At 41.4% G+C, this 14,544-nt stretch overlaps 1 protein-coding gene across 1 annotated transcript in view; it reads left to right on the top strand.

Moving 5' to 3' along the window:
* LOC137340238 (cilia- and flagella-associated protein 46) overlaps positions 1 to 14,544 on the top strand; it is a 303,329-nt gene that overhangs the window by 54,879 nt on the left and 233,906 nt on the right. The window contains exons 10-13 of the mRNA XM_068002660.1: positions 3,343 to 3,481; positions 3,999 to 4,189; positions 6,555 to 6,783; positions 9,505 to 9,625. Of these exons, the coding sequence (XP_067858761.1) occupies positions 3,343 to 3,481; positions 3,999 to 4,189; positions 6,555 to 6,783; positions 9,505 to 9,625 (680 nt within the window). The remainder of the gene's footprint in view (positions 1 to 3,342; positions 3,482 to 3,998; positions 4,190 to 6,554; positions 6,784 to 9,504; positions 9,626 to 14,544) is intronic.

Genomic DNA, 14,544 nt, shown 5'->3' with positions numbered 1-14,544 from the left:
TCGTAACTCACTGTATATCAGTTAATCCCCTGAACTTGCTAGCCGATTTGAACATTAGTAACGGTGGGCATTGTTACCACGCCATTATTTTTCCAGCAAGATCCGGCCCATTATCTCAAAACAACCTTGAGAGCAATTCAGCCTGTACGATTAAGCAGTAATAAATGCACATTCATATGATTTTTTTATAACATCACATTGACATTTCCACTGCTTCAAGGCAGTTTTCCTCCAAAAAAACCTTTGTGTTCTGTTCAGTTTGGTATAGAAACATAGCAACAGGAGTAGGCCATTCAGCCCCTTGAGCCTGTTACGCCATTCAATTAGATCATGGCTGATTTGCATCTTAACTCCATCTGCCCGCCTTGGTTCCATATTCCTTAATACCATTGCCGAATAAAAATCTATCAATCTCAGTTTTGAAATTTTCAATTCAACAGCTTTTTGGGGAAGTGAGTTCCAGATTTCCACAATCCTTTGTGTGAAGAAGTGTTTCCTGTCATCACCCCTGAACTGCCAAGCTCCAATTTTAAGGTTATGCCCCTTTGTTCTGGACTCCCTCACCAGAGGTAATAGTTTCTCGCTATCTACCCTATTAAATCCTTTAATCATTTTAAACACCTCAATTAAATCACCCCTTAATCTTCTATATTCAGGGGACAACAAGACTAATATATGCAACCTGTCCTCATAATTCAATCCTCTTAGCCCCTATATCTATAAAATGCAATAATTCCCTTTTGAAACCATTTTAATTCATTGGGCTAGAATTTGCTGAAGCAGGGCATCTCGTGGAATACCTGGTTAGTTAGACTTTTTCCTGCACCCTTCAGCTCAAAATTTATTTGCCCTGAAAGTTGCTGGAACTGTGAGCTGATAACGGTGCAGCAAGGGAAACGAGGGACCTTGGTGAACAACAGGACAAATAGTGTATCTCCTTAACCAAAGAGATTTAAGGATTGAGAAATAAACAGAGGAAGGACTGAGAAGAATGGTGAATTAGACCGGGTGAATTCCATGTTAAATCAGAAAGAAAATTAAAACAAGGGAAAGAAAGATTGGATTAAGAGAGAGAGAAAAAAGAGACAGAAAGGAAAAGTAAAAAAAAAATTAAACTTTGACATTTTTTTAAATCTCCAACAACAATTCACTACCTGAAGGAATGAGAATCTACGCTTTTAATTGTTCACTTTCTGGGCCAGAGAGGTTGATTGGCAGTCATTGACAGTTATCACAATGTTAAAAGGGTACTTATGCTATTAATTACTAGACTTAATTTTCTGTGGAATGCAATCTGTAATACAGATTTTTCTAGTGAGTGATTAAGCATCATGTTGCACACCTACCCAAGCTCATGTTAGCTTCTTGCCATCCGATCCATACCTGTGCAGTTATGTAGTAAAGATAAAAAGAAAAACAACTACAATTGCTTTAAAGTTGAAAGCAATGCTAATAGACAACAAGAATTTGAAAGTACTGGCAATGTAAATTAGCTCCTCACGATTAAAATTGCACTTTTGGTCATAGTCAAGCAAGAGGTGTTCCCTCATTGGCCCCAAACACCCTGGATTCTATTTATGCAGAAATTAGACCAAAATTTACGCCAGTTTCTATGTCGATATTGGCAATGGGAACTTAACACCGAAATGTTCTGTGGAGCTCATTTGCCTACACCGGAATGTAAAACAGGCATAAAACAATTGCAAATTCAGCGCCACCAATAGGGGTAATAGCGGTCTCCTGCCATGATGCTTCACTCTTGGAGCCTCTTGCCTCTGATGCTCTTCTCTTTTTTTATTCGTTCATGGGATGTGGGCGTTGCTGGCGAGGCCGGCATTTATTGCCTATCCCTAATTGCTCTTCCATCATTATGCAGAACGGGGGTATGCCCATTGAGAAGGCCATTCCAGTTTCTTAGTCCTTCTGAATGTGTGGAGAAAGGGAGGGGGGGGGGCACTGAGACTGACAGCACTTTGAGTAAGTATAGTGCAGGTCTTAGTAAGATTTTTTTTTAAAGAAGAAAATTGAAGAAAATCGCTGTCAAACTCCAAAAATCTTAGTTGCGCCAATATCAGGCGACTGCGAGGCTTGTTATGCCCAAATTTCTGGACATAGACTACGGCATCGCATTACTGGTGTAAATGCAAGAAACTCATGTGAGTTGGTCTTTTGCATGAGGGGTTGGAGCTTTGTAAATGAATGGCAAAGGGTTTCAGCGGATATATCTCGGAAGCGGAACAAATGATTGAGGAAATTCATGTGTACTGATGTTGTGGCGTAAAACCGCTGTAAATCAGTTACAGGTGAATTTCCTTGGAAAAATGACGCAATGCCATAGACCATAGTTAACTCAAAAAAGATCCGGAAAATTTCAGGTCAATTGTTTGAGTAAGCTTTGATTTCCTCAGCTTCAGTGATGTGAGCAAGTCAGTGAAAATCTTGCGCTCTTCTCTTTTATCGTCTTGTTTCTCTCCATTATAGTTTCATAGAATCACAGCACAGAAGGATTTAGCCCATCATGCCTGTGCCGACTCTTTGAAAGAGCTGTCCAATTAGTCCCACTCCCCTGCTCTTTCCCCATAGCCCTGAAAATGTTTCCCCTTCAGATATTTATCCAATTCCATTTTGAAAGTTATTATTGAGTCTGCTTCCATGACCCTTTCACACAGTGCATTCCAGATCATTATAACTCGTTACGTTTTTTTTCCTCATGTCGCCTATGGTTCTTTTGTCAATTGCCTTAAATCTGTGTCTTCTGGTTATCGACCCTTCTGCTACTGGAAACAGTTTCTCCTTTTTACTCCTTCATAATTTGGAACACCTCTATTAAATGTCCCCTTAACCTTCTCTGCTCTAAGGAAAACACCCCATTTTCTCTAGTTACTTCACCCAACTGAAGTCTTTCATCCCTGGTACCATTCTAGTAAATTTCCTCCGCGCCCTCTTTATGGCCTTAACATCCTTCCTAAAGTGTGGTGCCCAGAATTGGCCACAATACTCTAGATGGGACCTGACCAGTGTTTTTATAAAGTTTAGTATAACTTCCTTGCTTTTGTACTCTTTGTCTATATTTATAAAGTTTGGTTCATGTAATCTTTGGAAGGGTTTCCTGCAATTGTAATGAAACACGCATTTAGAATTTATAAGTTGACATCATGCTTTGCAAAGTGAGTAACTTGCATATTAACAGTTAATTAAGTACATTTGTTTGTTATTTCATCAAGGCACTAGCTAGTTCGAAATAGTCTGTTAACATGTTTGTTAAAATAGGGGACAAAGGAATTGCATACAAGCAAGTTAATATGTTCATTATTAATTTTACGCAACCTAATTTCAATCTAGCAGTGTAACACATGGCTGTGACCAAACTTTGACTCTGCAGGATAAAGGAACAGCAATGGAAATTGAGTGCTTGGAATCTGAACTCGAAATACAGAGACTTGGAAATAAATTAGAGAAATGCACCAAGAGTTTTGTAGAGGTATTGTTGCCTACTTAGATTTTTCAGTTCCATTTCTTATTTTTACTTTCCTGCATCATTCATATTCAAACTGGATCATTTTATTCATTACATACCATGCATTTAGAATGATATAATGGTCAAAGATGCAGTTTGTGGAATGAATGTTTTCTATAAATGAGAAAAAACCCATTTTGGATCAATTTTAAAAGGTAATATTATAAAGTTCAGACTGCATCTTGTATGATAACAGAAACATTTCTAGAATGTTAATTATTGGGTGGATTGTTCAATAACTTTTGGACCTGATGTTTGATCATGTCTGAAGCAGCATTTATGTATTCCTTGCTCACTTAAATACAATTTGCACAACCTGCAGAGTGAATGATGAAACGATAATTTATATTTGGTTTACAGATGTAAGTTCAATTTTTTCATACCCATGTGGAAACTTGCACCACTTAGATGGAAATGTAGCCATATGTATTGTACGATGAGTTTTGCTGTTAATCAGTTTTTGCCTTTTCCCTTTCCATAGCGTTGCTTGACAGTAATTAGGCGAATAGATCAAGTTCTGAAGAATGCCATACGTGAGGGGAATGGGAATCTAATTCAGATTGTATGTGTGACTCAGTGGAAACTTTGTCTACCTTTGCTTCAACCAAATTTGCGTAAGAATGTGTACAAACAACTGATCAATGTGGCAACGATTCTCGATACGATTGACAGGTAACTAGAATTTAAAGTTTTTTCTCATTTTTGAAATCAACATTAAGTGCTCCTTAACCAAGTTTAGTCACCGTAGCGCAGCAGTGATGAGAGCGGTGAACAGGAGTGAAATGGGTCGGGAATCTAGCCTCTGCACCCCTGCCAACATTTGCATATGGCATAAAAACAGAAAATGCTGGAAATACTCAGCAAGTCAGGCAGCATCTGTGGAGAAAGAAACAGAGTTAACATTTCAGGTCGATGACCCTTCGTCAGAACTGGAAGAAGCTAAGATTAAACAGTTTTTAAGCAAGTACAGAGCCAGGGAAAGGAGGGGGCAGGAAGGGGAGGGGAGGAAAGAACAAAAGGGAAGGTCACTGATAGGCTTATTAGAGACCATCCCTTTTGTTCTTTCCTCCCCTCCCCTTCCATCCCCCCCCACTTTCCCCTGGCTCTGTACTTGCTTAAAAACTGTTTAATCTTCAACTTCTTCCGGTTCAGATGAAGGGTCATCGACCTGAAACGTTAACTCTGTTTCTTTCTCCGCAGATGCTGCCTGACTTGCTGAATATTTCCAGCATTTTCTATCTTTATTTCAGATTTCCAGCGTCCGGAGTATTTTGCTTTTGATTTGCATAAAGCAGATTGGGAAATTGGGGCTAGCATCAGTCCCGGCAGGGGTGGTAAAGGGAAATTAAGGTTAGAGCAGAGAGTTACTGTCTAACTCCCCACTATTTCCATTGCAAACTGTGGAAGAAAATCCACAACCATGTTTCTTTACTCCCCCTGGGTAGAAGAGTTTGAATATCATTGATATATATTAGGTTTGTCTTATTAAGCTAATGTGTGAATTTAGAGTAATCTAAAAGATGATGGCCCAGAATTTCCTGCAATGGTGGGATTGATGACGTACGTAAATTTTGCCAATTTGTGCGCCAATCTTGCCGTTGCGAACTTACTCTAAAATTTCCTGGATTTGTAACTTAAATGCACCTTAGCAAGTATAACAGCAAATCAGAAGCAGCACAGCCAATGTTCAAATAAGTTATAGAGGGTTCCACCATTTACTTATAGATGATTTACTTCATCTATAACGCCATGAAAGAGTCGAGGATTTTATCAAACAAATGGTCCAAAATCATTTTCTTACTAAAAAGAATATGAAACTTAGGAATTCCCAGGATGTAAGATTTTAATAAACTATTTTATGGTCCTTACTAAACATGTAAAAGGGTTAGACAAGCTTCAAAAGAGCTGTACGAAATCTGTTTCTTTATAATTGTCTGTGAACTGTCCTACAAGAACTCTTTTGGTTATGACTATTTTATATATAGGAACATAGGAACAGGAGTAGGCCATTCAGCCCCTCGAGCCTGCTCCGCCATTTGATCAGATTGTGGCTGATCTGTGATCTAACTCCAAATACCTGCCTTTGGCCCATATCCCTTAATACCTTTGGTTGCCAAAAAGCTATCTATCTCAGATTTAAAATTAGCAATTGAGCTAGCATCAATGGCCGTTTGCAGAAGAGAGTTCCAAACTTCTACCACCCTTTGTGTGTAGAAGTGTTTTCTAATCTCGCTCCTGAAAGGTCTGGCTCTAATTTTTAGACTGTGCCCCCTACTCCTAGAATCCCCAACCAGTGGAAATAGTTTATCTCTATTACCCTATCTGTTCCCCTTAACATCTTATAAACTTCGATCAGATCACCTCTTAACCTTCTAAACTCTAGGGAATACAACCCCAATTTGTGTAATCTCTCCTCATAACTTAACCCTTGAAGTCCGGGTATCATTCTAGTAAACCTACGCTGCATTCCCTCCAAGGCCAGTACATCCTTCTGAAGGTGTGGTGCCCAGAACTGCTCACAGTATTCCAGGTGCAGTCTAACCAGGGTTTTGTATAGCTGCAGCATAACTTCTGCCCCCTTGTACTCTCGTCCTCTGGACCTAAAGGCCAGCATTGCATTAGCCTTATTGATTATTTTCTGCACCTGTTCATGACACTTCAATGATCTATGTACCTGAACACCTAAGTCCCTTTGGACATCATGTTATGTTTTTGTAATACTTGTCTTTGCTGAATATATTTTCATATTTATTTTTCAGGATCTATAAGAGTCTTGAATGGTGAAATTTATTACTGTATTTGTATAAGATGGAATAATTTTGATTAGAAATATTTTCTGACTGCAGTGTGCACAACACTGATTATTTGAGGAATTTTACTACCAAATCCTAAATACATGACCATTGATAATAGCGTTATGATAAATGTGTGATCTTCTGTCTTTTGGCAGAATAAAATTCCCAACACAAAAATTGTTCCGTTTTATTATGTCATGTTGCATTTCAATAACTGTACTCTCCTTTTTAAATTGTTTTAGTCTGTTGATTCAGCTGCGCTGCCAAGTTCATATAGAAGTAGCTCAGATTGAAGAAGATAACGATCGTATAGGTGTTGCCATGGAACATCTTAATAAAGCATATTATCTAGGTACTGGAGGGCCATACCAAAAGTATATTGAGCAAGTACTGCATCGTTTGCAGCTGTATTCAGCACTTTATGAATCTCCTGAACTCCCAGAGGATCAAGCAATCAGGATTATCGAACAGGTAAAACAAAGAGTAGATTTTGAGAAATGTATTGAAAACATCATTCAGAATGAACATTTTTCATCAGAGATAGAGATGATTGTGTTTTATTACAGCATGTGATGTATCCTAATTAGATTTTCAAACTATAGGCATAAATAAATCCATGTTACAAATAAATATCCAAGTATATTACCAACAGATGGATCGAAATAGATCACAAGGCAGGAAAAGAATCATAAGCCCCTATTTTAAACTCCCTGGCTGGACTCGTGTGGGCGAGGGCTGAGGCAGACAGCAAACTGTCTGGTCCGTCGCAGCACAAGGCCTGGGATGTTTTAACTCCTGGGCCTCACCTGCATAGGCTATGACCGATGCCTGCCCGAACCCGGCAGGAAGTGCTAACTTTTGGGCGGTAGGAGGCCGCTGCTGGGGACCCGAAGGAACGGTCCCCGTTATTCAGTTAAGTGGTTCGGGTGGTCAGGAGGGCATCGAAAGGAAGGGAAACCAGAGCAGTGGTGGCCCAGGGTTTCCTTGTGAGGCCTGGAGGAGCACTCCTTCTCCTCTTGGCCCGTAAAGAAACTCCCCCCAAAATTAACCTACCTTTATGGGACTCTTGGCCCCGGCTCCTCTTGCTGCCCCTCTTTTGAAACTACGATGCCTAGAGTGAACCACAACAATCCATGTCACATGATAACAGGCAGAAAATTTATCCACAGCCATGAGGTGTGACATGCAGAAAATACATCAGTTCTTTTCTTAAAAAGAATCATCCATCATTTTAGGCAGTTTAAGCCATTATGTAAGAATTCTGACCTAAAGCTATTGCTTAGGTTGAGGGCATTTTATATAACTAAGGGGGACAATTTTTTTTTTTAACCAGGGCTGGACGGGATGTTTGTGATGTGGGTTAGTAATTGGTTGGGATGTTGGAGACAGAGAGTAGGGATAAATGGAATGTATTATGATTGGCGGGATGTGACAAGTGGTGATCCCCAGGGATCTGTACTGGGGCCTCAGCTTTTCACCATTTATATCAATAACTTGGATGAAGGAATAGACAGTTGTGTATCCAAGTTTGCAGATGCCACAGATGTTGGGAGGCACAGGAAGTAGTGCAGATGGGAGCAGGAAGTTGCAAAGGGACTTTGATAGATTAAGTGAGTGGGCAAAACTGGCAGAAGGAGTTCAATGTGGGGAAGTGTAAGGTCATCCATTTTGATTCCAAGAAAGACAAATCGGATTATTTCCTTAATAGAGAGAGTGTAGGAACTGTGGAGGAGCAAAGGGATTTGGGTGTCCAGGTACAGAAATCACTAAAAGCTAGTACACAGGTACAAAAAGTAATCAAAAAGGCGAATGGAATGTTGTCCTTTATCTCAAGAGGGTTGGAATACAAAGGAGAGGAAGTTATTTTTTAATTGTACAGAACCGTGGTCAGATCCCATTTGGAGTACTGCCTTCAGATTTGGGCACTGCACCTCAGGAGGGATATATTAGCATTGGATAGGGCACAGCGTAGATTCACCAGAATTGTACCAGGGCTTAAAGGGTTAAATTATGAGGACAGGTTGCATAAACTTGGCTTGTATTCCTTTGAATTAGAAGAATGAGAAGTGATCTAATTGAAAGTGATGAAAGGATTCGATAGATACAGAGAAACTATTTCCTCTGGTGGAGGAATCCAGAACAAGGGGGCACAATCTTAAAATTAGAGCTAGGCTATTCAGGAGTGAAATCAGGAAGCACTTTTCTCAAAAAGGGTAATGGAAATCTGGAATTCTCTCCCCAAAAGGCTGAGAATGCCGGGTTAATTGAAATTTTCAAGACTGAGATCGACAGATTTTTATTAGGTAAGGGGATCAAGGGATATGGATTGAAGGCAGGTAAATGGAGTTGAGGTATAGATCAGCCTTGTGCCGAATGGCCTACTCCTGTTCCTTTGCTTGTGAGGCACTTTGATTCTGAACTTGGAAGTTACAGTTGGAGTCAGTTAGCCACACTTTAATCATGGAGAATGACCACCTGTTCAAGGTGCTGGTTGTTGGAGATTTGACAGTTGTAAAAAATCTTTCTAGTACAGGACTGTGCTAGCACAGCTTCAGCAATGACTAAAAAGCCACCGTGAGAAGGAAAGGGGAGGAAAGTATATTTATTATAATCATGCAAATAATTGGGAAAAGGAAGAAAGGTTTTGGGAAAGGTGGAGAGAAGAATAATCAAATAAATTAAAGTTATTGTATGTTAATCAAATACTGCAAATCTACCATGGAAGGTAAGTAAGAATAAAGAAAGTTTTGAAGAAGTACAAACAAAGTTACTTGTATTAAAGCTGTAAAATGGCAGCTGCATAATATTACAGGTATTATATTTAATGAAACCTATATCTTTTGGTATAAGTCAGATGCACTCATGTTGTTTCAATAAATTTGTTTCAATATAGTAATGGTTGAACCATTGCTGTATTTCAGCCGCTTCAATAATCACTGGCCAGTTCCTGGATTACATAGATGCAACACCATAGGGGATCTACTCATTATTATTAAATTTATTTTTATGATCAATAAATCCAGCATAAGTTCTTGCTTGGAGGGGGTAGAAAGATATATCTGAGAAATGGGAAAATAAAGCATATTTTGCTTGTTAAATGGTATTCTGTTAAAAGCAAAATATTTATTGTCTAGACACACTTGACAATCTATTTGCAACTAAATGATGAAAGATTGTTTTCTGATGTTGTAGGCCAAAAGAGACGACAACTCGCAATGTGTCCAACACAGTCGATCTTTGATGGTTAAGGCTGGTCTGGCTCTGGCTCCTGAAGCTTTTCAAATGGTGCTAGATGGTGAAAATGAGGCTAAAGGTGAGTCATTAAAATATCATTCATCATGTAATCATAGAACATGTATCTAATAATACAAACTCTTGATATGAAAACAGTAGCAGAATTTTGTTTCAAGCGATTCTATCATTGGTTGATAGAGGTTACAACACCATGGGGGAGAAATTGAATTTTGGCAAGGGTGCAAAATGGGCAGTAGCAGATCGACTGCCCGTTATACACTGCATCCCACATTCCTTTCCATTGACTTCACATTGAATTTTACCTTCCCCTCCCCCTATATGTAGCAGGATTTAACTTTTTATAAAGACTTTGATGTACTTAGTATATTGCATTAAATCTTTCAATTGTTTCATCTGTAGTTCTCCAAATATTCTGCTCAGTGTTGCAACTAAGGGTGCATTCACACTATAAAAATTGTAATGTCGGCACAAAGTGGTTTCACTTTGCACTGACACTGCAGTTACAGTGTAAATGTAGCCAGAATCCAGAGTCAGGATTGAACCTGACACCAGAGTGAACAGTGGAAAGATGGCCCGGAGAAGGCAGTCTCAATCTGTTTCGCAACAGAGTCAGTTGGGACCTTGACATCTAATTTACACGCCTCAATTTTAGCGTTGGTGAAAAGTTGAAACAGCTTAGCATTGATGCTAAACTCGTAGTCTGAATGCACATGAGTCATTCTAGATTTAATGCCTTTTTGAATCTGCGCTGTTATAAATGCCATCTGTTTGTGACCCCTATAATTTGGTATGTTAATCTCTTCTCCATCTAACCCTCCCATGGAATTCAAGGGTAATGAAGGACAACCTTAACTTTACCTCATGCCAGAGCAGTTAACATAATGGTAAAATCCCAAAACTATCAAGAATATGTGAAATAATTCAGTGACTTACTGAAATGTAAACCATTAGCTGATTTTATCTATGTAGGTTATGAGCTTCAAAAGCTTATTGTGTTATTGAAGGGCCAGTTTCATGATTCCAGTTTCTTCCCACTTGCTAAAATAATATCTGTTAATTGAATTATAGGAGACAACTTTCTGAATGTGCACTCCTGGCATGAAACTTCACCTGATGGAGGCACATATTGGGAAGTTTTGGGTGCATACCTAATTTTTCCTGATTATGCAATCCTGGCAATCAAGACCCCACAATGGAACTTTACATTTGGAAAATTGGCTCTATAGTGAGTGCTTGTAGACTAAAGTTTAAAAAAAAACTTATTGAACTGTAAGTGGACTCAATAATTTAAAACATTACCACCACTGCATTTGCATGTGTGTGTGTACGCTGATATTGCATGCACTCTGTGCTATGTCTTTTTACTAATGAAGAAATTTGATACGAACTTATGCTCATTCATGCCTCTGTCACAACCAGGCTCGACTATTCCAGTGCTCTCCTGGCCAGGCACCTTTGCATGACCCTCTGTAAACTTCAGCTCATCCAACATTTTGCTGCCTGTTTCCTATCCTACACTAAGTCCTGCTCATCCATCACTCCTGCCCATGCTGGCCTACATTGGCTCCCAGTCCCCCGACACCTCAAATTTAAAATTCTCATCCTTGTGCTTAAATTCCTCCAAGGATTCTCCCCTCCTTTCCTCTGCAACCTCCTTCAGTGCTGCAACCTATCCAGAACTCTCCATTGCTCTGACTCTAGCCTTTTGTGCATCCCCCCTCCCTTTGGCCACCGTTGGCAGCTGTATGTACAGCCATCTAGGTCTATACTCTGGAATGCCCTCTCTAAGAACAGGTGTCTGAATATTGAGTGGATGCAGTGATAAGCTTAATTATGATGGTCGGCAAGGTCAAATAGGTCAATAATGTTCACGTGAAGATTGGCAGCTTGAGTATAATCAAATCTAAAGACTAGTTGTAAGCTGAATAATACTAGTTGTGTTAACTTAGCTATTTGATTAAATTAGCAGTCGCCCAATACCTGTGACTGGCTTCAGCTTTGATAACAAGAACTTGTGGTGAACCATACTTCTATGATTGGCTTGGGGTTTAAGTAGTAAATTACTCAGGATTGGGTACGTAAGATAGTTGTGGGGTGAGCTAAGAGGGTGTCTTATAAATCTTAGACATATATGGTAGAAATCTATTCTAAACTGTATGTATGAGAGAGGAGAAAGGACAAAGATTGGTCAGATACCTTTGGTGTATTTAGACTGAAAAGCAAAAGTTCTGAGGGTATATTATGTGTGCATGGGACATGTTCTACCATCTGCACTATTGGGCCCGATATTAGCACCCGCTATCGGGTGCGTTCCTGGCGGGGGGGCTCCGAAAATCGGGGAATCCCGGAGCGGGTCGGGAGCCCAGCTCCAACCCGCCCACTTCCGAGTTCCCCACAGACTCGCCGACGTGCGCGCGTAGCCCCCGCATGTGGGACTCCTGCAGGCAATTAAAGCCGGCGGGGTGCCACTTGAGAGTATTTATCTTGCTATTTCAGGTCATTAACAGACCTGATTAAGGGAATATGTCAGGAGGGGTGGGATTTTAGAAACAACTGGGACTGTTTCCCGTACTGGGGGAAACACTCCCAGTTGAAATGGATGTGTTGCAGCCATCAGCCTGTGGCAGCTGACAGGTGGGGGGGGGGTGGGGGAGACCCTCACTCATTAGAGGAGGCCACTCTGTCACTTGGAACAAAGTTTGGCCTTCCCCACCCTCCTCCTGACAAGAAAATTCACCAACTTGCACACTTACCCCGGGGTCCAGAGACATGTTACCTACCTTGCGGACGCCCTCAGATGTACATCTTCCGGATGGGGGCTGCCGTAGCTGCAGTCATGACCTCCTCGGAGGGCGAACAGCATCACCAGCCTCGCCGGCCAAGCCGTTCACCTCTGACACGTGGAGCTCCACAACACAATGCTGTGACACATCCACCTGCACAGCAGGAGGGAGGGCAACTGCAGAGAGAGATGCTTCGCAGAGGGCACTACCCTCGCCACAGGGTCCACAGACCGAGGCTCAGCTTCCTGGACCTCTTTGAGCAGCAGTGCACACGGAGACTCAGAGTCACTCGACATGTAGTCATGGACATTTGCAGCCTCCTTCATGCCGAGCTGCTCCCGGCTGGCCCGAGCACCATCTTCTTACCTGTCGCTGCCAAAGTCACCACTGCCCTCAACATCTTCTCCTCCGCATCCCTCCAGGGTGCCACCGGGGACATCGCCGACGTCTCTCAGTCGTCTGCACAAAAGAGCTCTGCAAATACACCTACACCCACTCTGCAGTGACACAATGGGTGGCATCAGGTGTGGGTCTTCATTGTGATCCTCAGGAAAGGGCATTATTGCACAAACCAGACAAGATTCGCAAAGACGTGGCAGTAGTGATGCCAATATAATATGTAATGTGAGTTGGTCAGAAATTAAATCGAAGTAAAAACCATGACAAATCCTCAAACACCCTTGTGCATCCCCTTCATGCTCACGTTTGCCTTATGCTTCCTACTGCACATATGTGATGCATGCCCTGTGGCTGCAGCACAGGTAGTGGCAGGTTGAGTGAGGCTGACCGTGAAAGAGATGCATGAGAGGGTGAGTATGAGATAGAGCTATGAGATTGTATGAGGATTGGGTTGAGTGGTAGTGGTGGGATGAGTACTGGCGAGGTGAGTAAGTGCAGGTAAGATGAGGATGAGGTTTGAGCGGGTGTGAGGAGTGATGTGACAGAAGAGTGTTGGCAGTGCAGAAGGAGGTGTGGTGTGGGGGCAGTGATGTGGCAGACGGAGTGTAGGGGAATGAGTAAGTGTACTCACTTTGGCTGATCTACTTAGGTCAATGAAGCGCCTCCTGCACTGTATGCAGGTGCGCGATATGTTGGTGGTGCAGGTGACCTCCTCTGCCACCTCGAGCCAGGCCTTCCTGGTGGCAGAGGCAGGCCGCTTCCTCCCGCCCGCCGGTAGAAGATCTCTGTCCTCCCCCCCCCCCCCCCCCTCCTCCTCACCCCATCTAGTAAGACCTGGAGTAAGGCATCATTAAACCTGGGAGCAGCCTTCCCCCTGGGCTGCTCCATGCTGTAATTTTTCCTGTTTGTTGCAGCATCAGTCAGTGGAGGACTGCCCCTTTAAATAGAGCTCCTGCAGCTGACAGACCTTAGTGCGCATGTGCAGTCTGCCCGACACGCAGCTCAGCAGTGGGGCACCCGGAATACCAGGTAAGTGGATCCAATTAGGCTGCGATCGCGCGCGGGGCAGACTGATTTCACCGGGCGCATTACCCACGCGCCCAGTCGCCCCCCCCCCCCCGCCACGAACTCGCAGCCCTCCTAATATCGAGCCCGTTATCTTGCAGTTATGATTATACTACCACTGTTCACTTTGTAAAACTAAAATTAAAAATCGGGAAAGCAACCCTGGATGATATATTACTTGTTAATTCCTGCTATATTGTTGATGATTTCATTTTAAAGGTCAATTTACTGAATGACTGATTAATTTGGCTTACTTATCACTATTTTAATATGGTTAGAAATTAATTCTATGTACAATCAAATACATCAATAAACTTCTTTTGTTTGTCTTTAAGAGTTGCCCCTTATAAAGTGGATTCAACTTTTAGTAATTTTTGCTAAACCTTTCTTGCCCATCAATTTTTCATTATGGCTTTCATGGTATGTAATATACAGGATGCTGTCATCTTGACACCATTAAGCAAGTTAAAAATCCACAAACTATTTAACTGTCAGTAGCACAATTGTTTGCATTAATGTGGAGATACACTTGCTATATAATTGATTACAGATTCAGAAAATAAATTTTGTGATTGCTTGAAGCTACTTAGATCTGCTTTCTAGACCTGTATAATAGAAGCTTTCATCCGTTCTGAATTGAATTAGTTTAAGTAAGGTGAACTGGATAATTGACGAGGCAAACAAAAGCATACCTTCTTGTTCATATAACCTTCCAACCCACTGCACTACG

This window comes from Heptranchias perlo, chromosome 21, assembly GCF_035084215.1.
Source record: "Heptranchias perlo isolate sHepPer1 chromosome 21, sHepPer1.hap1, whole genome shotgun sequence".
Lineage (NCBI taxonomy): Eukaryota > Metazoa > Chordata > Chondrichthyes > Hexanchiformes > Hexanchidae > Heptranchias > Heptranchias perlo.
The sequence above is the reverse complement of the archived record's forward strand: the minus strand, read 5'-3'. Positions and strand labels throughout refer to the sequence as shown.